The 26,219-nt window shown below is 36.9% G+C and overlaps 2 protein-coding genes across 3 annotated transcripts in view; one reads left to right on the top strand and one right to left on the bottom strand.

Annotated features, from left to right (window-relative positions):
- Positions 1-26,219, top strand: part of LOC114248619 (elongation factor-like GTPase 1) — a 170,234-nt gene that overhangs the window by 96,938 nt on the left and 47,077 nt on the right. The window lies entirely within an intron of this gene.
- aos (protein argos) lies at positions 207-24,932 on the bottom strand. Of its 2 annotated transcripts, none has more exons than XM_028181907.2 (4): positions 24,601-24,932; positions 3,372-3,496; positions 2,735-3,002; positions 207-2,266 (listed from the first exon to the last, which is right to left on the bottom strand). In XM_028181907.2, the coding sequence occupies exons 1-4, from the start codon at positions 24,790-24,792 to the stop codon at positions 2,018-2,020; spliced, it is 834 nt and encodes a 277-aa protein (XP_028037708.1). In that variant the 5' UTR covers positions 24,793-24,932; the 3' UTR covers positions 207-2,017. The 2 variants fall into 2 exon arrangements, with proteins under 2 accessions (XP_028037708.1, XP_028037707.1); XM_028181906.2 differs by having other exon boundaries at positions 3,363-3,496.

Here is a 26,219-nt window from a genome sequence, read left to right on the forward strand (position 1 = left end):
TAAATTTTAATATTGTTTGTCTTTATTAATATTTTTTATAGTGTAGCCTTGGCGAAATTTGTGATTATAGAAGTATAAAATACAATCATAATAGTGTACAAACTTACAATTCCAATTAATTATAGTCGAATTTCGACTACTGCGGGAGCTCTAGTGTAAAAGAAACAGGTCACTTTTGTCAAATGAAAAAAATTGAAACGATGAACTATTGATACGAAAACATGTATTCATTCGTCTTTGAATAATTTAACTTACACCATAGTTATACATCAAAACAAAAATAAGGAAGACATACCGAGTCACAATACAAACGTCGACTTTCATTTTGTATTTACATACGTACATTAAATACATATAAAACTATAAAATGTATGTATTAAAATATATATATATCGTTAAATGCACTTGTTTAAATGTTACATGAGTATATCTCGTAGAGAATTGTTATGAGTTGAAATAAAAAAAAGTGCAGTCAATCATGATTGTCTATGGAATATACTGGTAATTTAAATGACATAAATTTCAACTGAACCCTTTTCACATCTTATTGCTAAGATTATAACAATCTTAATTTATTTAGTTCAGATTGTTGGTAAGAAAATTTCACAGTATACTTAGCTCATCAAAATATTCACGTATATTTAGTAAATGCGTTTTTGATGGGTACAAGTGTAATTTTGTTACCAAATTAAAAAAGTCAAAATTATTTGAACAGTCTGCGTAAAACTAAGAGATTGTTAACGTAATACTAACGTTCTATACAAATTCGATAAAAGCAAACAAAACAATGAACAAGTTGCGTTCTCTCAACCTATTATGGCAAGTTAAATAATAAAACATAAATATAATCGTTTTTAATCTAAAACGTCTGGAATGATCGATCTAAAACTAATATAATATTTACACGATTTAACAGAAACAATTAGAAATTAGCCACTTATTTGTAATTCGGTTGTTCTTTCTGTTCTAACGACATATTGTTTTTTTTTTTAATAGAACAGCGAGGAAGAATTTATTGAGAAAAGCACAGATACATTCATAGAATAGAAACACAACTAAGTTTTTCTTTATATAATTGTAAACAGACAAGAAATAGAAAATGTTTGACGCCACACAAATATCAAACTCATTTAAAATGGCATTTCTAAATACTATAAATTTTTATTTACACTTTCTAATTTTTCTTCTATCACTTGACAAAAACGTTTTACAATAGTCGGTAATCGGACAAAAACGTTATACAATAGTCGGTTTTCGCAAAAACAATCGGACAAAAACGTTATACAATAGTCGGTTTTCGCAAAAACAATCAGCCAAAAACGTTATACAATAGTCGGTTTTCGCAAAAACAATCGGACAAAAACGTTATGCAATAGTCGGTTTTCGCAAAAACAATCGGACAAAAACGTTATACAATAGTCGGTTTTCACAAAAACGTTATGCAATAGTCGGTTTTCGCAAAAACAATCGTACAAAAACGTTATACAATAGTCGGTTTTCACAAAAACGTTATGCAATAGTCGGTTTTCGCAAAAACAATCGTACTTTATTTTATACATAACTAAATCAAATCGTAAAACTATCAAAAGCGATCAACTATAATATCGCATTTGTACTATACAGGTAAACGAACGAAACGGTATATTCAATAAAATTAAAACTTATGTACTTTAACTACAGCATACAACTGTACAGTATTTACTCGAAATATAATTATTTATAAAAAGTACATAAGGCAAATTATAGGGCAATTAAAAAACACTAGTACTGGAACATTCGTCTTAAAAGTGTTTTCATAATTCGTATAACAATACCTAACTTATAAATTAACGTTATTCTCGATTAAAAAAAAATATATTTTACAATGTCATTAAAATTTTTCATAATATCTTGAAGATATACCAATAAAATAAGGAACAAAATTTAAAACATAAACAATAAATCACACGAATCGATTCTCAAATCGATATAATATCGAGTTATCGGTTTTGCTTCACACTTTCTTATTAGTTCATACTCAATCTTTATCTCCGACGAATCTGAAGGTATCCGGGGGTGGTTCCTGCATGCAGTAACCGTGGTACGTACGGATGTCTTCTGAAGCGTACGTGATTCCCGGGAGGACTCCGGGCTCTGTGTGATGCCTAGGGCAGCTGTGGTCCCTTGGACACTGGCAGATGGTATTGGCGTTGACTTCGTCGATCTGCTCGTGACGTCGTCTCGCGCTGAACAACTTACAAGGCTCCTTCCTTGAGCAACGAAGCCTCTGTGAATGAATAGGCAATAATTATAATTTAGCAGGTCACTTGCCTTAACATTTAAAATTCGAGAATTTAAATACTGGCCATGCTTAATCAAACCTAGAACTTACTACACTGTTTTGAATTTAACGTTTTTTTTTCTACCTAAGCTTGTAGATAGCCTTAGAGAGCTATGCCAGCGTAACCGAATCAGTAGGTGAGCTCACGGTGCTCAAACCTGAGGACGTTTCTAACACTAGCCCTAACAAGAGCACTATCAGATCTGCCACCGGATCGGAAACGCGACCCACTGAGAAGATCCGGCCAGAAACTCAGTGGGCTCTGTCTGTGGGTTTTAAACAGGTTAATTTATAATATATTTAAATAATTCAATCTACGTAATGTAATAAGGAAAGCAAACTGTTAATCGATAACACGATGACACGTAACGCCATCTATCCTCATAACTGAAAATCGTGTCAACGACTACTCACGCTTTGTGGTGAGCAACCAAACTGGTACTGGTTCCCTTGTTCGCCGCTAGATGCCGTGTACGGTAGCTTCTTTAGCAGATACGTGACCGAGAACTTGGGGCAGTGACAGTTGACGATCTGCTGAGTCGCGTTCGTATCGGCAAACGTGTAGATGATCCACGCTGCGTCCTTGAAGTAACGGCATTTAGGCAACCTCTTCACTGGCTCGCAAGTTTTGTACAAGGTCGTCTTGTCGGCCAGCGTGTGGTTGTCGTCGGCCGACAGTTCGCTGGAAATAAAAACGGTTCATTGAGCATGTTCCGGGAATGCGACATCGTAAGAGAGACGGAATACATGCTTTCACATTCGAGATATTGTTGTTTAATGTCTTATTTTTGGTTTATTTAAATCGGTTCTCCGTTAGTGTGCATAGTGTGTACAAAATTGGGCTAACTTTTACGCTATCGAGAACGTTAAAAAACTCGCACTAAGCACACAGAACTAATTTTAAGCCTTTAACTAAAAACAAACGACAAAAAAATCTTTTACATTTTTTACAAGATTATCTAATTTTTAAAGTGGTGTCTTGCTAATGCTAATGTTATGCAACTTTTCATAAGTTTTTACAAAACTATTTTTTTATGGATACCTTTCATACCTCGAACACGGCCTGTGTCCTAAGCACCGACATTTCTTCTCTATCCACGGCTGGGAAGCGTCGTAGAGGTCAACCTTACTGCAGACTTGTCGCGGTCGGCAATCGGGCAAATCGTCCTCCGAAACCTGAAACGTAAAAAAAAATGATGCTAAACTTTATGCTTGATTCCTTATTTCTTGTTCAACGACATGGTATTATTATTCGGGTCACTGACCACACCGGAAATGTGCCGTTGTATTACAATGTTATATAACGATGATAATACAAAACAATGTGACCAACACGTTTTACTATGAATCGAAATTCGCGCGCGCACCACTTGTAATTCAACGAACGTCATTTCATTCAAACAGAATTCGCTGCAGCTGTGTTGCGAGAATTCAGAAGTCAAAGGGAAATCGAATTCGACCACAAAAGACCAAGAGTCGCGATCGTGGGAAAAACTGTAAGGTGTTCTTAAACTTAGTTCGCACCTGTCCTCCGAAAGGGAATCATAATGGACGTACGAATCTGAGAGATGCTTATCCCGAATACACGTTATAAAGTAAGAACATGAGCGCTCTGAATCCATTCATTATAATTTTTTTGCTCGAAGAAAAGGACCATCGGTACTTCCGACCGGAAGGCATACCATTCGGCAACCTGTTAATGATGAGAACTTTTTTTTCTGCGCACACACGTCTTGTAGGGCTGCTACCGCTGTAATTAAATTATTAAATCTCATTATGATTTTGACGTCTCAACGAACATTATCATAAATAGTTTGAACTACTCTTATTTAAATCTGTTAGTGTAGAGGTTTAATAAATCCTCTTTTACACCGTTTTTTTTTTGTCTTTTACGGTCGGGTTTGAAGCTAAGTGTCAACCCAACGCGACGCGGTGTAACGATTTTTACGCAGCGTACTGATTGGTAGTAAACGAAATCTATAAGAGATAATTATGTGGACTGAATACCTCACATATACGTATTTTAATTTGGTTCGCAAGTTACACTATTGCATTATTTATTATTATTGCTGTCGAAAATAATCGAGCGGTCAATGGGTAAACTAAATATTACCATGGACTCTGTTATTGTCAGGGGCATGGCCAGGCCGCTACCATACAGTACATTCCTTAAACGTTTTTGATCTCCATCTCAATTAAGCTGTAGTGTTCTACATACAACGGTCTCTAGTTATAATTTCCTGTTTTACGGATACAGACATAAATGCATTCAAGCTAACTTCTTTAAAGTTACTGCCTCCGATCATCTCTACTCCTTTTTTTTTCTGATCGGTGGCCGAAACTCATGCATGAGATTTCATCGCTTAGGAGGTGCACGGAGTATGTGGGTCGTAACGGTACGCAGATGTTGGGAGCAGAACGCGGGCCCAAGGATGTTTTAAGGCCCTACCCACCAAACGACTCCCTTTGAACTCTCTCAACCAAAGTCAGATCAGAGAAGGGGGAAATCTCTAACTACTATATCAACGAAGTATTGATAAAGATATAAAGTTAATACAGAAATCCTGTGACCTATCGAATTATGAAAAGTTGCCAAATGTACCAGCCCTAAGTAGAGTGGGTGTGAAAAAAATTGGTTTTTTTGTTGTTGTTCCGGATATACTTCCCGTTTGTTGTGTATTGCGATAGATTTCGTGGAAACGTACTTAACTACAATCATCCGAAGGCCGGATACAGCCCTTTTGTGTCTCAAACAAAAAGCACACGATCCAAAGAAACACAATCTCTTCGGGTTGTTGACTTACACCGTGAGGGGTCTTTATTTAACGTACTCGTATTATAGTCGTGCCGAATGCTAATGTAGCCTCGTAACGAAATTACATTACGAATTGACATCCAGTGAATCTTTATTAGGGTATTAAAAAAAAAAATAGCATCGTCGCAGTATCAGTCTAACGTGTTCTATTAGCATTCGTAACGTCAGCGCAGGAAATTGCGTCCTAACTGCATAAACGTTTCTCGTGAATTATTTGTATCAATCGTGTTTGCATACTAAAACAAAGTCGCCAAAAATAGCTACCCACTTAGTGCATACAAAATATAACCAGACAACAGTACCTAACAATACCTAAATGAATAAGTGGAAACAGAAAAATGGACCTACCATTAGTCGACGAATAAATATTACGTATCTGCTATAATCAGAGATGCAACCTCGATGGATTGATATTATCATGAAACAAATATCGCGACCCGATAGTACTGATGTGTTCGGGAAATGAAATCGTGCAGATTATGTTACTAAAACCAGTCGAATTTAATATAAGGACATCCGCCAATCAAAAATGAGGGTCTCTCGCGTGTAACTAATCTGTCCTGGATTTAATTTGTGCTAATATAATCGATCATGTTTTCGAACCTAACCTAACCTAACCGAAAAAGCCTGAAGCGTAATGAATAAATTAAATTTTAATCAACCGCCTTAGAAAATAACAGAACAACGGTATAATAACGAAGATATTTTATTTTTATTAACAGTTTTAATATTAATCGACCGGGTAACACCAGGTAACGGTTTTACCAATTGTTAAAGGCTGCCTACCCAGCATCCCCATTTTTACCCTGAAATCCTTAATTATTAGAAGTAGAGCGCGTTAGGCCGGCTTAAAGGATGGTCATTACTCTATATTAAAAAAAATGAACTCGCATCACAAGCTGCCCGGCGTCATTACGTTATCGCATTGGATTCCGTTAACCTTCTAACACCCGATGATCTGTAAGCTCATATGAACATCTCCTAAAAAAACTTCAGATTACCCCAGCGAACTTAGTGACAATTAACAACAATATTTAAATAGGCAAGGGCCAAACAGCTTAGTACCCGTTTTGCTTATGTTTGTCAACCGCTTTTCCTTCTTTTTTTAGTAGCTATTAATGGGCGATATTATTTTATCAGTATGTCGATAATTAATCAAAATAGAAAATAATTGAATTATGCTTTGGAGCCTCAGTAATTACGGTAGTAATTCGATCATAGAGCGAAAAGCGCCAAATGAGAAGGTTGTTAGTTGAATTTTCATTGACTTTTTTTTTAGCACAAAATGCCTTGAGGCTGAGCGAGGTTCGGGGACGGTGCATCCGGTCCAATGGACAGGTGCCATCGAGCGCCGCGCCCACTCTAATTTAGGCTTGTTGAAAAAATATCGATATATCGATATAATTTTTTCAATGTATCGATATTTTTGATCGATATTTAATACTTCGATATATCGATGTATCGATATAAAATTCCAAATATCGAAAAGGTATAAAAATCGATATTTTTTTCAATACAATAAACATTGATGTGTTTTAAGATTAAAAATATAACAGAATACTTTTTTATACTATCATCTTTTTAACAAATTATATTTTATGTATTTTTTTGTTTTTGATCGACTCGATTTGCTATTTTAAAATTTGGTTCTTAAGTTTCTTAAAATTAAATTTTTCTAAATTTCTTAATAGTTGTTCTTGATTTATTAAAATGATGTCTATTGATTAGCACGAATATTCCCTGTCAAGTCATACCGATATATCGATATTTTTTAATAAAAAAATCAATGTCGATGTTGATTTTATCAAAAAATATCGATACTTTATTGCATTTCGGACATCCCTACTCTAATGAAATAATTTGTTACTCGCTACGACCTTCCACAACCTTCACTACACGACCGTCCTCTTTTAACCAATGCTATAACCGTATTGTTCTTTCTCTCGCTCATTTGCTTTTAAATGCCATTCTGTAGTTTTCGTTTGTTAATTTTTAAACCTATCTTACAGAATAATTCAATTTCCTGACTAGCGGTAGGCAGCGGCTTGGCTCTGCCCCTGGCATTGCTGAAGTCCATGGCGACGGTAACCACTCACCATCAGGTGGGCCGTATGCTCGTCTGCCTACAAAGGCAATAAAAAATAAATAAAAAAAAACTTCCTATTCACCTAAGTACCTTTAACGATTTAAATAAAGAAAATGACTTAAAGGTACTTACTATTTGTCGTTTTGTTAAACCTTAATGGTTCTTTTGTTTGAACGTTTATAAGCGTCAATTTTCAATAATTATATCTTAGACTAGTCCATATAGTATTTGATCCCAGTAAATCGTTCGACAAAATAAAAGACGTCAGTGTGTAAGATGCGCGACGTTTGACCGTAGTATGTTTGCACGCAAAACCCGCGGATTAATAAATTTAAAAATGGAATGTTGCAACAGTAGCCTTGTTCAACCAAATCCGAGCCGCAGCAGTTATTCTCCACAAACCAATTTGCTTAATTACACAACCCAAAAGCAAATTATGGGCTTAAATAAATTACAATGTTTTTTTTGTGTGTGTATGTGTGAGTGTGTCCGGTACTCAAGGAACACAGGTAGCCGGACGAGCCTAATCCGATCAATTACCACCGTTATTAGCCAACATCATTTTTATATAATATATTTAATAAGCATCCGGAAAATTAACGTGTGTTTCGTTGCGTAAGTAATTTAAAAGGCATTATTTAATGGGAAAATTGTTGTAAAAGAAAATTACTAATAACATGACGTAACAATCAAAGTTTTATAAAGGTGTGTGAGGTGTGAGGGGAATAGGTGTGTAGTGGAAACATGTAAGTTACTCGCTCACACACGTGCGCTATGGTAGTGACATTGTGTATTATTTGGGGTAGATGTATCGCGATTCTTATCCCGTATTAGATTTATAAGATCAATACTTAGCTATCTATACTAATATTATAAAGAGGAAAGATTTGTTTGTTTGTTTGTTTCGAATAGGCTCCGAAACTACTGGACCGATTTGAAAAATTCTTTTTCCATTAGAAGCCGACATTGTCCCTGATGAACATAGGCTACTTTTGTTAAAAAAAAAATTATTTTATTTTTTTGGTTTCATGTGTGTTTTAATGTTTCCGAAGCAAAGCGAGGGCGGGTCGCTAGTTTAAAATATAACTGCTCCACACGTCCTTATGAATCTATCAGATCCAATAACCTTAAGGACCCCGGTAACCATACTCGTAGAACTCGACAAAGAGTTCGACGTGCAACCTAACCCGTCAATCAGCTCACTGAGTTTCTCGCCGGATCTTCTCAGCGGGTCGCGATTCCCATCCGGTAGTAGATTCATTCGCGAAGCGGCTGCTCTTGAGCTGTTAGGTCTCCTTCGGAGGCGCTCGGACAGCTGATTAGCAAATTCCACTCCTCCTAGCTGAGTCTTTGCTCGTCCACCTGTCCTGGTGAAACTGGAAAGGACTCTTGGCCGCTAGTAATCCTTCAATCATTATAAAAAAATAACTGTCCTCGATATATAAATGTTTGAAAAGAGCAAAAACAGTGTATATACTGACTGACTTGGTGGTGCAGTAGTTCGCAGCCCTGACTGTTGCCCAAAGGTCGTAGGTTCGAGTCCCACATCGGGCAAACATTCGTGTGATGTACAGATTTGTTTGCCGTTCATATGAGTGTTTATCTATACTTCTATACTAATATTATAAAGAGGAAAGATGTGTTTGTTTGTTTGTATTGAATAGGCTCCGAAACTACTGAACCGATTTGAAAAATTCTTTCACATCTCCGAGTGACATAGGTTTAATTTTTTTAACAAAAATTAGGGGTCCTTACTAAAGCTTTTGTTAAAGACCCGAGCGAAGCCGGAGCGGGCCGCTATTATGTATTATATATATTTAAGCTTATATGTATTTTAGTCTCTGGTACCCATAACACACGGAATCCTAATTTGGAGTCGAATCACCGTGCGTGGTTTATTCAAGCTATTTATTTATTTAGTTATATGTTAGTTCACATTCAAATGGGATTATTGCGGGATTAAAAAAAATCAATCGCGTGTTTTAATGTTTTTTTTTTACATTTTTTAGATTTCTTTTTGCTTTTAATTGGCAGAAATATATTACACAGTTTACTTAGACGAGTATTATTTAAATTATTTATCAAAATTAGAATTCTAATGTTGTGTCAACTAGTTTTAGCCGTATTTTTTTCGGAAAATTCTTTTTTTTTTATCAGGAAACAACAGGTTTATCGTTAAAAGCAAGTTTGAAAATTTTATTCTACTATCTATTGTATTTGATAATAAAGTATGAAAACCGTTACCGTAACGTACCTAAACTGCAATATCAACAATTCTTTTTTTTTTGTTAACGTAGAAGTAGAAACACAATCATAATGTGCATCTGTGCTTGAACAATGTAACTATAGAAATACATTTTAATAAACTCGATGATATTCAATCGATAACTTATTATTATTATATTTAATTTTACGACCAATAAAAATCGTAATCCAAACACTCTCATATAATGAAGGTGTTTTTTTTTATTACATTCGTATATCATTTGTACGGGAGTAGGCAGCATTGTGATGATACCTACGCTTAGCTTATACGGGCGGCATTACACGTTCACGTATGAAAGACATCAACGCCTCGTGTCTGAATTGTGCGCTTTTCCGAATGCGCCACGCGCTCTTACTAATCGACTTATCCTTTTATGGGATGTCACTTAAGCCTTGTTCGGACTAGGCGAGTATTTTAGTCGAGTACCGAGTAATTTAGTAGCTGAATGTGTCTGAACACCAAAAATTTAGTCGAGTAGGTTAGTAAATAATTTAGTCAAGTCAATCCATTTTGTTCTATTTTTTCGGGCGAGTAGCGAGTAGTTTAGCTACTAAATTTTTTTTTATTGCTAAGATGGGTGGATGAGGTCACAGCCCACCTGGTGTTAAGTGGTTACTAAAGCCCATAGACATCCACAACGTAAATTCGCCACCCACCTTGAGATACAAGTTCTAAGGTCTCAAGTACCTATAGTTACAACGGCTGCCCCACCCTTCAAACCGAAAGGCATTACTGCTTCACGGCAGAAATAGGCAGGGTAGTGGTACCCACCCGCGCGGACTCACAAGAGGTCCTACCACCAGTAATTACGCAAATTATAATTTTGCGGGTTTCATTTTTATTACACGATGTTATTCCTTCACCGTGGAAGTCAATCGTGAACATTTGTTGAGTGCGTATTTCATTAGAAAAATTGGTACCCGCCTGCGGGATTCGAACACCGGTACATCGCTTCAACACGAATGCATCGGACGTCTTATCTCTTAGGCCACGACGACTTCATTACTCTGTATTCGACTAAAATACTCGGCTAGTGCGAACAAGGCTTTATGATGCACGTGGGCATATGTCATGTTACGAAGCCTCGCTGTCGCTGTGAAAACATGGGTGTTTTTATTCTATTAGGTTAAACGAGCTTGAACTGTGCGGGCAGTCATAGTTATTACAAAATGTATACCGTCGCCTACATCGAGACATTACGTGGAAGTCGCGTTGAGAACAGGCCCTACCACTAATGTTTCGAGTGACTACAGATGGATAGTGAATAGTTATAATAACTCGAGGAGGTGTTACATTTTTTTTTATTGCTTAAATGGGTGGACGAGCTCACAGCCCACCTGGTGTTAAGTGGTAACTGGAGCCCATAGACATTTACAACATAAATGCAGCTACCTACCTTGAGATATGAGTGCTAAAGTCTCAGTATAGTTACAACGGCTGCCCCACCCTTCAACCCGAAACGGATTACTGCTTCACTTCAGAAATAGGCGGTCATGTCTGCCGTAAAGCAGTAATGCGTTTCGGTTTGAAGAATGTGGCAGCTGTTGTACTGTAAAAACTGAGACTTTAGAACGCATGTCTCAAGGTAGGTGGCGGCATTTACGTTGTTGATGCCTATGGGCTCCGGTAGCCACTTAACGCCAGATGGACTATCTAAGCAATAAAAAGAACAACTACTACATCATATCCACCTATGGTCTACGTCTCAAGAATTTAAAAAAAGTCACAAATAAACTTCAAACATTAAATGTAAATATTACAATAAATCCACGACTACTTAGTAACACAGTTAATTTATGACACTAAACACATACAACTCGATTTTAATGCGGTAAACATATTGAGTAGGTACTAAGCGAATTACTGAGTAATGGACATAGTATGAATAAGCTAATCGCGAATGGATGTGTGAAAACTTTTGTTAATTAGTTTATTGTTGGTTAAAAAAACGATATGAGAAAGAAAGGAGTGGGTGTTGATATGACGGCTGATAGAAGAGAATGGAATAGAAAAATTCGCTGTGCCAACCCCACCTAGTGAGATAAGGTGAAGAAAAAGAAGAAGATTCGCTAGTAGTCTAAAGGGATATTTAAGCTACGCTGTAACTAGTAGGTGAGCTCAATGAACTCAACCTGTGGGAATGTGCTAACACTGGCCCTAGGAAAGCAGTGCTTCGCAGAAACTACCACCGGATCGGAATCGCGACCAACTGAGAAGATTCGGCCAGAAATTCCGTGGGTTGAACAATGTTGGATGTATTGTGAGCACACCGCGATATACATAGCGTTCACGCGTTCCCGCTCAAAAGGCGGGTTAAACACCTATAATGAAATTGCGACATCGACCTCATGTCTCAATTCCGGCCTCAAGTTTTTTATTAAGTTAATTACGATTAGAATAATTCGTCGTACAATCAAAGTTACAGAGCGTATTGGAGAATTTCTAAAAAAATAAGACAGATAGTAAAACCAGAGATTCTTAGCACTGTGTGAATGCATATAATGCTGAGTAACGAAATAACAAATTGCTAAAAGCATAGTTCCCCAATAAGTGCGGAAACTAATTTATTCCAGATTTGGCCTCGGGCTTGATGACCCTGTATATTAATATTAGTCTTAAAAATCGATTTAAAACCAGTCATCGTACTCGTCGAACCCGTCGCTTGCGAGGAAGGGCTCGGTGAGTAAATTAACCCACAGACACAGCCCACTGAGCTTTTCGCCGGATCTTCTCAGTGGGTCGCGTTTCCGATCCGGTGGTAGATTCAGCTAAGCACACGGCTCTTGCTAGGATTTGTGTTAGCAACATCGTCAGGTTTGAGTGTCGTGAGCTCACTTACTAAACCGGTGACGCTGATATAATCTCCCTTGAGCATCAGCTTAGACAGAAAAAAAAACTATTTTAAAAACATTCTTTGTAATGACATTCCGTTCGTAATGAGACCTTCCTTGTTATCATCCGGGAAGTAGGAGGAATATTTCGAGAAATGCCTTCGGTCAACATAACATTTTTTATGTGTTTATCGCAGATGTACAAAAAGTACACCAAAGTAAAAAGTCTTTCGAAAGTCGTTTATGAACTGAACATTCTATGTAACAATTTTTGTATATAATACGTATGTTTCTTATTGTAAACGTTCACTTATCATTCACATGAGTGAGGTTACACTGTAGAATAGTGTTTTAAAAATATGTGACACGCGATGCATTAAAACAAATGTAATTCATACATCCAGCAATAGCCAAAGCAGAGTATAAGAGAAAGGTTTAAAATTAAATCTTGTTATATCAAACATCGAAATCGTTATACCGTTTTAGTTCTGACCATAAAAGGGGCGTAATAAAACTAATATAATTCAAAGGGTACTGGATAGTGAATGTTCAGCTATATTCCGGTTCAAAATAATCCGACCTCAACGTTACGTTATTTGGGCTCCGTTATCAGCTTATTTTTCAATTGAGGCTTGAAGATCAACTACCCGACTACAGTATTAAAAATAATATTTTTACTGGTGGTAGGTATAATTTCACTGGTGGTAGGACCTCTTATGAGTCCGCGCGGGTGGGTACCACCATCGTGAAGCAGTAATGCGTTTCGGTTTGAAGGGTGGAGCAGCCGTTGTAACTATACTTGAGACCTTAGAACTTATATCTCAAGGTGGGTGGCGCATTTACGTTATGCATGTCCATGGGCTCCAGTAACCACTGAACACCAGGTGGGCTGTGAGCTCGTCCACCCATCTAAGCAATAAAAAACAAAAATAATAATAATAATAATATGACACACCTCTAGTATACATTCCGGTTGTCCTTTTAAATCCAGGAAACGAACAAGTTTTTTTTCTTCTTTCAAAAACCCTCTTACAGTAAACTTATAACGAATCAACATCCGTGTTCATATAATGTCTGTGCATACACCACTGTCCTTTTGTGGTCCAAGGCATCCGGAGGGTTCTATTCAATACGCACGTGTCTCTGAGACGGATGCCCGAGATATCCTGACGCGACTTCAATGCTGAGAATAACCTCAAGTGTCTGTTTAGTCGTTTAGTTTGGCGCGGGAACAACGTGAGAACGAATTCACTTTTAATACTTCGGTTGCCTAAAGTAACGCATATTACGTTACATGTTTATATTAGGGTAAAAATTTCGATGTCAAAAGTTATAGGTCGGATCCATACGCAATATTTTTTTTTTATTGCTAGGTGGTTGGACGAGCTCACAGCCCACCTGATGTTAAGTGGCTACTGGAGCCCATAGACATCTACGACGTAAATGCGCCACCCACCTTGAGATGTAAGTTCTAAAGTCTCAGTATAGTTACAACGGCTGCCCCACCCTTCAAACCGAAACGCATTACTGCTTCACGGCAGAAATAGGCAGGGCGGTGGTACCTACCCGCGTGGACTCACAAGAGGTCCTACCACCAGTAATTACGCAAATTATAATTTTGCGGGTTTGATTTTTATTACACGATGTTATTCCTTCACCGAGGAAGTCAATCGTGAACATTTGTCGAGTACTTATTTCATTAGAAAAATTGGTAGGTACCCGCCTGAGATTCTAATATAATTTGTTCAGTCCCTTTAATTGCTAGGTCTAGAGTTTTTAGATTCGATTCCTACTACGGATAAACATACGTGCCACAAATAAGTTTATATGGTTTTTGTCGGAGTCCTTAATAATTATTATAGTATATGTATATATTCAAACGTAAACAAATATATAATATCTCTAGATTATTAGATATATAGCTGCTTAATTACTTAATAAACATCGTAATGAATGTTGAGATGTTCAATTCGAAATTGGAAACTTTGATTATCCGTGACTTAGTAATGATTACCGATATAGTTTCCATTGAAATTCCGATACTTTATCTAATGAAAAAAGGTTTTAAATTGTGGATTTTTTTCAGAAATGGTAAGTATGAGATGTCGACTATAAAATATTTACTTTCAGCTAATCTGCGCCGTGGTTGGATTGCTTTGTCAATAATGGAACCTGCCCATTAATTCGTATTTAAAAAATCGAATGATTTCAAAGAAATAATTTCAAAGAAGTTCTTATGACAAATCACTAAACTAAATTAAACTTAATGTCTTTGAAAATAGGGCAATAATTTTCTATTTGCCCTGTCCTAACGCGCACGAACTAGTAAAAACGAATAAAAGATTTTCTCAAAATTTCCGTGCTACCGATTTTAACCACAAACGAACGAAAGATGTTTTTCTTGACGCTCAAATATAAAATACAAAGGTATTTAGAGGCAAAAAAATATTTGGTAACACAAAAACACATCTCCCTTTATTTTCGAACCACTAATGACTAAAACCAGTAGCTCGTTTCGTTTTTTTTTTTTTTTGTCTCGAACTAAGAAACAGCCTTAAACTTTTTTTTGCCAGTTGTGAGTGTCTACGTGATTCTTCTATTGAATAAGATAACAGCGAAGTGTTCGATTGATATATATTTTTTTATTAGCGTTGAATACGTGGCTCTTGTTAAGTCCATTCTAAATAAAAATTACAAAAAACTGCAGATACGAATTCAGAGGATTGGAAATTTATTAAACACGTTTTAGGAAGGTACTACGAGTAGTAGTCCCCGGGTAGTCGAAATTCGACTATAATTAATTGAAATTATAACTTTGTACACTATTATGATTCTATTTTCAAAGACTATTATACTTCTATAATCATAGACTTCGCCAAGACTACACTTTAGTTAGACAAATATTAATAAAGACAAACAATATTTAATCTATTCTCAATTTGACCACAGACTTTAAGCAATAAGAAAAGTTTGACAATAAACAAATAGTGTGCATGCGTGTGTGTCAAATACATGGTAGTGTGTGTAATGTTTTTTTTATTGATTTAATGTATTTTTTATGCATAATTAAAAAAAAACTTAACATTCTGCACTCCTTCTCTATATTCTCTATAAGTGTGGGAAATTATACTCCTCCGTCCGCGCAATTTTCGTAAAAAGGGGTACAAAGTTTTTGCTTCACGTATTAATATGTAGATATATTATTATAGATTCCTTATTGGCTGAAAAGAAACGTCATTTTCACGTCAAAGACAAGTAGACCCAGAACGAGTAAGAGTGATACCAGCTCAAAATAATTTCGGTGGGTAGGTCGAATAGAAACCCTGCATGGGTAGCTAATATTATGCCTACATACACCGCGAAACATTTACGCGTTCCGGTCTAATATGTAGACAGATATGTAATTGTCTTCGTGTCTTAAAGCGGATGATGGCATTAACTCCGTGATGCCTCTGGCCTCAAAAGCCCTTACAAGCTACCACCCAGTATCAGAAGCATATCAAAGGTGACAAGACCCTTTGTGATGATGAACTCTCAGACACAGCCCACTGAGTTTCTCGCCGGATCTTCTCAGTGGGTCGCGTTTCCGATCCGGTGGTAGATTCTGCGAAGCACGGCTCTTGCTAGGGTTCGTGTTAGCAACGTCATCAGGTTTGAGCCCCGTGAGCTCACCTACTAGTTAAGGCGATGCTGATATAACCTCTCAAGGCTATCAACTTAGGTAGGTTCTTTATATCTCTATAGTTATACAAAAAATCCTTAAAGACCAATACTTCTCTTTAACTCGGCTATTAGCTTGACCGGTATCTATCTATCTATCTATGCAATGGAACCTTCAGTATGATTTTCATTAACTTCAAGAGGTCACATTAATTTGAGTATTTTGCACACAATCATTTTGTTACCTTGGTCTGAAATTCGGTTAAAGAAAAAATGTTTTTTTTTTCTTTCGATTTACTATTAAAGAGTATTTCTTTTTTTTTATATTTAAACTCCGTATTTTGAAAAAATTGACGATAACTTAAAAAAATGGACGATATATTATTATAGTGGCCGGATTATTCAAACGTCGAACGAATAAATAGATTAGTCTTCCGTGACTACGACAACTGTATAGTATCTGTTTGCATTGTAAAGAGTCTGAAACGTCTGAAAAAATTTAATGTACCTAAATTATAATCAAAATTGAACAGAAAATGATATTACAATTTCAAAATGATATTTTTAGATAGTAAGTATCATGTCCTTAGACGAAGGTATCCAAAATTTATCCAAGGTAACGTTTGACGTTCACTTTTCTTTACTGACGCGTGTCCGCTGTCACAGTTTTTGTTCGCTTCAATCCGAAGCGAAGAACAAATTATATCATTATTCTTATTGATTTTATTGCCTTGTAACTTATAAGCTGATTTTTTTTTTTAATCAAAAAATTTCGAACACAATTCAAACCACAAACGATTTTCTTTTGTAACAAAAAACAGATATATTTAAAGAAACGAGCAATAGTCCGACTGATACGGTAGCGCAGTAGTTAGCGCACCTGACTATTGCACGGAGGGTCGTGGGTTCGATTCCCATATCGTTTGATGAACAGGTTTGTTTCTGGATGTTTGATTTCAATGTGGCGGTAGCTATCATAGAACAAAAATAATATTTGACAGATGCCTGAATCGCGCTAACGACATTTCCAAAATAAGCTTACGTATAATACCAGTTCCGAACAACATCCGTACCGTCGCGACGTCGGTCTGCCGACTTTTTTTTTTTTTTTATTGCTTAGATGTGTGGACGAGCTCACAGTCCACCTGGTGTTAAGTGGTTACAGGAGCCCATAGACATCTACAACGTGAATGCGCCACACACCTTGAGATAGAAGTTCTAAGGTCTCAGTATAGTTACAACGGCTGCCCCACCCTTCAAACCGAAACGCATTATTGCTTCACGGCAGAAATAGGCGGTGCGGTGGTACCTACCCGTGCAGACTCACAAGAGGTCCTACCACTAGTAATTACGCAAATTATAATTTTGCGGTTTTGATTTTTATTACACGATGTTATTCCTTCACCGTGGAAGTCAATCGTGAACATTTTGTTAAGTACGTATTTCATTAGAAAAATTGGTACCCGCCTGCGGGATTCGAACACCGGTGCATCGCTAGATACGAATGCACCGGACGTCTTATCCTTTAGGCCACGACGACGACTTGCTCGGTGGAAGACCTTCCCTTTTTCGTTATTCCCAAATCTATATATGTGTAAACGTATGTAAATAAGTCTCTGGTTCCCATAGTACAGGCAATCCTAATTTGGGGCGGGATCACCGTGCACGTCTTGTTTCCGGTTATTATTGTTGTACTAAACATCAAGGTAATGCTGGTGTTCAAATAAGCCGTCCCCTGAAAATTAAAATCTCCTACTAAGAAATTAAAACTTTCATTTACACTTATTATTTCATAGCGCTAATATTTCAACTTTTATTTTCCTACCTATGCTGATAGCCTTGAGAGGCTGTTTCAGCTTCACCCTAACGTGTGTAGGTGTGTTCCTAACACTGACCCTAGCAAGAGCAGTGCTTCGCAGAATCTACCACCGGATCGGAAACGCGACCCACTGAGAAGATCCAGTGAGAAACTCAGTGGGCTGTGTCTATGGGTTAATTCGCTCGTCGAGCCCTTTCGTCGCAAGTGACGGGTTCGACGAGGACGGTGACCGGTGCTTGTGGTACCTAAAAGCACCGTTAATGAATCGAGAGGATCCGCAATGACGTGCTTTGGGCGACGTCGACTGTTTAGCACTCGGTCTACAGTGTCGGGTATGTAGTTTCCAGCGGCCACGACAAGAGGGTTCTCATGTCGTGCTGCCTTCTCGAAGTGGTGCAATGATGCCGACTGTAGATACCTACTGACAGAGTCGAGCTCCAGGTCATCGTGGAGATCCACGTTACTCAGGAACCATGGTGCTCCGACGGCTATCCTGCAGAATCGGGATTGAATGACCTGAACGCTCACACACTCTCACGCCTAAAATATTCCGTGATCTAATAGGTAAGACATGTGGTATAACTGTAGTCATATGCTATAGTTAGATCTTAGGACAAACATTTAACATCGGCTTGTGATACCTCGTCCGCCCAACAATGAAAGAATATCGTATAACCGCATTCATGCAATTATTACGCAAAGTGATGTAGATATTTGTTACTACAGTTCGAATTTTGCTTAGATTTGAAATTTAGATGCTTGTGTGACAGAAACTTCGACCAGACATGATATTCCGATTTAAATTTTAGAATCTGATTTATAAATTACTGGTGGTAGAACCTCTTGAGAGTCCGCGCGGGCAGCTACCACCACCCTGCCCATTTCTGCCGTGAAGTAGTTATGCGTTTTGGCTTGAAGGCTGGGGCAGCCGTTGTAACTATACTTGAGACCTTAAAACTGATATCTCAAGGTGGGTGGCGCATTTACTTCGTAGATGTCTATGGGTTCCAGTAACCACTTCACACCAGGTGGGCTGTGAGCTCGTCCACCCATCTAAGCAATAAATAATACGCATAGTTTAGATTCGGTTTGCTCGTAAATTATTAAAACACGCTATTATTCTATACTATTTAATATAAAATATAACTCTTTTTTTTTTGTATATATAAAATCTTGATTTGTAAATAGTCGTGTGTAATTTTATTACACGAGCTTACATAAAATAATATTGAAGCAATACTAAGCATCCGGCAGTCAAACGACTGTGCGTTTTAATATGTGTAACACTTCTGTTTCCTATCTTATTCTATTTAAAGAAACATTAATACAAATCTTGCGTCTGTTTATGATCATACTGCGGTCCGTGAATATTATTTAAACATCAATTATTGAACAATAATAATAGGTAATCTTAATTTTTTTTTCTACTTATTCGCTGGGAGACTAAGGAATTATTTTAGATTCTTGCGGACAGATAGGTGAGCTCACGGGCTCAGCTTGGAGGAATTTGCTAATACTAGTCCTAGTAAGAGTATTGCTTAGCAGAATCTAGCGCCGGATCGGAATCGTGACCCGCTGAGAAGATTCGGTGAGAAACTCAGTAGGCTGAATCTTTACTGTATCTCTTCTTGCAATGGAGAATATCTTTCGTGAACGCTTAAAGTGGTATGGTAAAGTCTCAAGTATAGTTAGAACGGCTGCCCCACCCTTAGAACCGAAACGCATTACAGCTTCACGGCAGAAATAGGCGGGGTGGTGGTACTTACACGCGCGGACTCACAAGAAGCCCTACCGCCAGTTAAACCTACTACACTTATTCTTTTTACAAGCTTTGAGCATGAGTGTAGGGATTTCTATCTTGAAGCAATCGTTAAATCCGATTTCAAGGGTAACACAGCCATTATACATTAAGACTTGAATCAGGACCCTGAAACTGCGATACTTTAAGACGAATATTTTTTTTCTATGGAAACTAGCGACATCTCGCAGTGGATGCCCCTAAACCTATATGTTGTTAAAGTTAAGGCATTTAATTATTGTACAACTAAGTACAGAAAAAAAAAAAATCATACAAGTCTTTATTTGTTAAAGACAAATGATTAAATTTTATCAATTTGTGGTTTCTGAAAATTTACAATATCCTTAATTAAAAATAAAATATAGGATAGGTAATATGTTACTGCCATCTACTGCAGCAATGAGAAACTAATCGAAGCAAAGCCATCTAGTGGCCGACGCCCGTCAACATTTTTGTCGATTGCTTGAGTTGCTTATCTAGAACTAATTTATGTGTATTATCTATGAATCTCATAAACCAGTATGTAATATCACCAGTAGCATTTGAGTTGCAATGTGTTTGAACTGTGGTAAATGATTATTCTATTCATTTATTAACAAAACAAGGCAGTAAATTACTTAATGATTATTTAAATAGACAACTCGTTTATTTTTGCGAATCCACTAAAATAGCAGCAATACATCAATTAAACGGCGCCAGACTTAGACTGCAAAAAGACACGTTCAATAAATATTTATACATATTTCGTTTTTCTATTCCAATCGTGGCACGTGAAATTGACATATTGTTATAAACTGGTATGTTCAGAATACAGGAAATGCCGACATGAATATTTTTGTAGATTTTTTTCTCCTGTAGCACTGTGAATTTGTTCCCACAAGACACACAAAATATATCAAACATCTACCTATTTAATACACATTTTTGTTAAATATTTTTTATTGATTTTAATTGAAAATTTCTAGAACAATAAAATCTTTCCGGTTCTCGGAAAGAGCACAATACGAGGAAGCACGAGGACTCACTAGGTTATTTAATAAGGCATTAAACACGTTAGACAAAAACGAATAGGGTCGTTTCCAAGCGGCCGTATAAAATGTTGAAGATTCATGATGTGTTAATATTGGTTGTAATGCTTGCAAAATATGGAATTGCAAAAATTAATTCACAGTAAGTATAAGGAATACAATTTGATGCTTACCCATTGATAAATTTTATCAATATACAAATATTCGTTAAAGAAAACGAGCTGATTCCACGTATGGAACTGGAGGTCATTCAAATAAAAATACCCCCAACATCAAGGGAGAAGCGATCGGGGCTAATATAACAACTCTTCTCTTCTTATCGTGAAGATGATATCGAAAGATAAAATGTTGTCGTAAACGCGGGTATTTTATTTTTGTATGCAAGGAAATGCAAACTTCAATAAATAATTTTAATAAAAATTTTGTGGGTAGTTGGAATAAAATTCAAGTGTCGACAAATAACACTCTAAGCTTTCGTCACCACGAAAACTGAAAAGTCGAAAGTAATGACAGCGATATTAAACTTTCAAATTAGTTTTAATTACGCTTGTAAAAATTATATAAATATAATTGAATCAACACAATCTTATTGTGGAGCTAAAAATGGTTCCTATAAGTCATAAATATTTCCGCTAGGGACAGAACTGTGGCCTTCAAAAGGCCTGATCGCGGCAGCACGTTTTCGATTGATTAATAATACCCTATCAATCATAATTCAAGCCCCCTCGCAACAAATCAGCACCATCAAAACAGCCGCACCGATTGATTCAAACGCAATTTCATAATTTACGACTAAATTGCGCGGCTATTATCCTATTTACCAGTCGTCACGTGGGACCGTGTGATACGGAATGAATTCGGCAACACTTCGGCTTCGCTTGTGTTCGTAATTTGCTTTAAGGGCCAATCTCGAAGCTCTCAATAAATCATTAACATTGTTCGGATGATACACGTTTGTTCTTAGAATTGACCTAGTAGGACGCGGTTCGGCTTCGAAAGAGGCTCAAAAAATTCAACATTATAAGTATAATATGCATTTTAAAACGCTGCCAAAATGTTTCTAGGTAGTATTCTTGTTTTTATATTCCTCTGATGGATGAATGAGGTCACGGGCCACGTTGTGTTAAATAGTTGCCGAAGTCATCATAGACATCAACAACATAAGTGCCGCCTACCCTTAAGACATTAGTTTTAAGCCTCAGTTTTATAAACAACGGCTGCCTTCAAATCGAAACGCATTACTTGTTTACGGAAGAAATAGTCAGGGTGGTGGTTAATCTACCCCGTGCAGGCTCACAAGCCGCCCTACTCCCAGTAAATATTCCCTTATGAAGTACATTAACATTGGTTAGATTTCCAATTATTACAATTTGTATAGGATTAGTGAGACTGTTATCGATTGTCGGTATAATAGTCCCAATATTTTATGGTTCGATGGTCAAAAGGAAGGAATCGAGTAGCAAAACATGAACTACTAACTATATGGTCCGTAATACAAGGGATTATCAACATCAATGCATGTAAATATATAGTCACTTCTCATGGTTTCATTAGCGGCACGTGAATAAGCAAAAACCGAGCCCAGTGAGATTGTCTTAATGTTGAAGGACACAATTTAAATATTCGCCTTATGTGTTTATAAATATCCCAACAAGTGCAAGAATTTATTTGAATCAAATAATTGAAACACGTGCTGACATTTTTGAGAAAAAATCTAGCTCACAGTTTGGTTCTCAAAAATTTCTTTTGTAACAAGGATTTTAGTTCGTAAATCATATTGATTTTGGTAGAAGAGTTGTATACTACACAAACATTATCGTTAAGAAAAGTTTTGCTTAAAATTGATACTCGATCTGTTGGCTGTTTATTTGTGCACCTTCATCGAACGAAAAAGGCACAGCGAACCCTAATCTTGTACGGCGTCTTAAATACTTTAAAAATTCTTTAATTTCAATTCTATTAGTTTGATAAATTTACTCAATGAAAATAAACAGAACAAAATACCATTAATAAATTATATGAAATTCAAAGCACACCAACATTCAAACTCGAACGAGAAATATGAGCGAACCAAAAAAAAAAGAAGAAAAACATTAACTTCTTAAAAGACGAACTAAAAGACGGTTACCGTTACGAATAAGCTTTAAAGGCAGCGACATAAAAAGGCTTTTTTTAAACCAAATAGCACACACGGGCCGGGACGGACTCGACCCGTAAGTCATCGAAGCTGTCAAGATAAGAATGAGTGAATGGACACCTGCCGCTACCGGTGTTACGCGCGCGCCTACGCACCCGCGCTCCGCTTATTTCATATAAATCTATAATTTAAACAATCTCAAAACGATAATGAATCTCGACCTTAAACAACAAAACATAGTGACCGTTTTCATATAAAGCTGTATGATTTTTAAAAACTATTCTCGAACGCACGCCGTCCACAATCCTAGGTTAGACCGATTATCTTCTTGAATCGACTTTAAAATTAGGTATAATAATGATTATCGTTGTTTTTAAAATACGACTGACAAGACTTGACATCCGGAACCGCTTTTATTTTTATTGGTTTAATAACGCAATTACCGAGATAAGTTTTTCGATGCAGATGTAACGTTATAAGAGAAAGGATTCTGGATGTTTAAAAGTCGTTAAAATTCCGCGATACTTTTTTTGTTTTTTTTTATTTTTTTATTTATGGCATTCGTTTTCAGATTAGTCACGATGATGTGCGTGTTTTATGAAAATGAACATGGTCGACATTCTTTTCCTATTTGTCAGGTTTAATTGGCCTAATTGCTGAGCGGACTCCTTCGTGGAATCATCGACGTTCCGATGGCTTCTGTTCATCATTCCATGATACAATAATCCAACCTTTTCCCTAAGACAATATTGAATCGATATTGTGATAAGTATATATTATATAACTTAAACACAAAGCCTAGGTAACTGTCTTTCGTGACTACGAAAAGTAATCTGTAAAGTCTTCAAAAGCTTTGCTGATTATAAGAAATACTGTGAGCACAAGAAGGTACTTCCACCCTGTCTATTTCTGCTGCGAAGCAGTAATGCATTCCGATTTGAAGGGTAGGGCAGCCGTTGTATTACTACTACTAAGAACGAAGACCTCAGAACTCATATCTGAATGTGGGTGGCGGCATTTACGCTTTGGTTGTCTATGGGCTCCGGTACCCCCTTAACTCCTGATGGGCCGTGAGCTCGTCCACCCATCTAACCAATAAAAAAGTCGAAAATAGTATACGTGAGATTAAACCGTAAAGGTTGCTATAATAATGTCTACAGTCGCGAAAATCTAAGAAGAAAAAATACAAAGCCTAGATTCAAATAAATATGCGTTCTTATTCAACCATGATCACTCTTGAGCATCTTCACATTACTTACTTTCGTAATTATTTCTGAATTGCGCCCACTCGCCTGAAAACGAATCCACTGAGCCACGAACGTGATATCTTTTGCAATAATCCCTTCCGTAATTCAATGTGTCGAAGAAAATATAAATTAAACACCTATAGCATAGAAACGAAACTAAGATTGACATGTTCTTAAAGTCATTTTTGAATTTTCATGCTCTGTTCAAATGCATCTGCGACCAGAGCATTCCTGCATCCGGCAATTCGTGACTCTCGTCACGACTATGACTTTTGAATCATTAAAATTATAACCAATATGATCGACAAACTATTATTTATTATCGCCTGTAGACTTGTCACTACCGTTGGATTCACCTATTGGAGTTTTGGCGCCAAATATACGAATAAACTATGAATGTACAAACTATCACAACTACATTCTTCACTCACGAATTTTGATTGAGCGAAGGTTGCATTTATTAACATTACAAAACGCTTTTAAACGTGTTTAATCCAAAGCCGTCCTGAAACGGGTGAAAATCGTGAATGTCACAAAAACTTAGAAAGAACCAAGATTCGTTCGTCGAAGCAAGAAATTCGTGCAGCACTCACCCCTGTTTGATATAAAATCTTGATTCCACTCATCGGCGGTAACGTCGTCCTCCTGTGCGGCGGAAGCGGCAGTTTGTCCGGTCTTCTAATGTGGATTTCTGCGGACGGCCTGAACGCTTCCAGAGGCGTTCGGATGACGCTTCGGACGCCACAAAAAGCGCATGCCAAAATCAGGGACGCCAACATTTGCATGTTCGCACTGACAAGACACTACAGCGATGTTTTAACACGGGAAACTTGTCCGATTTTCAGCGCTCTCGATATATGTTGAGTTCGCGTGCGTTTTGTGGTCGCGTGCGGAGTGTCGCGTCGTGAGGTCGGGCAAGCTCGGACTGGCAGCGGGCGCGCCGAAGCAGGTACGCCTTAGCCTACGCGCCCGGTATAACCACCTTCGATCGCAACCGAACAGTTTTGATTCTTTAAAGGCTTTTTTGTGTACCCAGCACTGGTTGATCGTTTTCGTTGTTTTTCTTGATGCCATTATATCACATCAAATGGGGTCAGCGCTTTTTATTTTATTTCATTGCTGGTATTAAGTGGTTACCAGAGCCCATAGACATCTACAATGTAAATATGTATATGCGTCATCCGCCTTGAGATATAAGTTCCAAGGTCTCAGTATAGTTACAACGGCTGCCCCGCTTTTCAAACCGAAACGCATTACTGCTTCATGGCAGAAATAAGCAGGGTAGTGGTACCTACCCGCGCGGAATCACAAGAGCGTAAATGTAAGTATTTTGTAATTTGAGCCTTAATGTCTCCTGGGTATTAACAAGTTGTAGCTCGAGGTAGCCAAGAGTCGCAGAGTCTTATCTGATATTATCTCATTTCTGATAAATCATTGTATCGTATTTTAGTTTTGTTTTTACCTTCAATAACATTTATTCGCAAACTTTGGTGGTTAAAATATGTAGACTGATTTGAATTTTGTTGTTCTAGGATAAAATCGTTTTTAAACATAGCTGGTTTTATTTGAAATATGCGATGCACATTTTATGTCAACAAGACACTTATTTTTAAATACCTGTTCGGACCAGTGATAAAACAAAACAAATGACCATCGCGAAATTTAAAATACACCCACGCATCGAATCGTAAATTTTAAATCGCCTCATTTACAACGATTTTATGTCAAATACTTAAATCTAATACTCGATTGCAAATATGTTTTTCTATATAATAAAAAAAATACGTGGCAACTATCAAGACTGTTTAGTTGCACTTACTTAACTTCCTACCGACGATGTTTTTTACACAATCTTGTTGCTTTATAAAGCTGTGTTCATGTGGGTTAAAATAATATATTTTATTTGTTAATAATAATCACTGTGTCACACAGTAAAACCTATCTTATCCGGCTTTATTAAATCGAATGACTGTGAAAGAAATGTGTATAACACTTTTATTCGTTACCAAAACTCCTGTCTTAATAAAACACGCAAAACTATTTTTAAGTATACTGTTCAACACGTAAATAAATATACTTTAGATTATATATATATAATTTTTTTTTTTATTCTATGACAACAAAGTCAATAGGGATTACAGAGACATACAAAAAAAATCCAGTAACAAATGAACCACGTAGACAATACGAGCCATTCAAAAACAAGGGTTGA

Source organism: Bombyx mandarina, chromosome 21, assembly GCF_030267445.1.
Source record: "Bombyx mandarina strain Sakado chromosome 21, ASM3026744v2".
Classification (NCBI taxonomy): domain Eukaryota; kingdom Metazoa; phylum Arthropoda; class Insecta; order Lepidoptera; family Bombycidae; genus Bombyx; species Bombyx mandarina.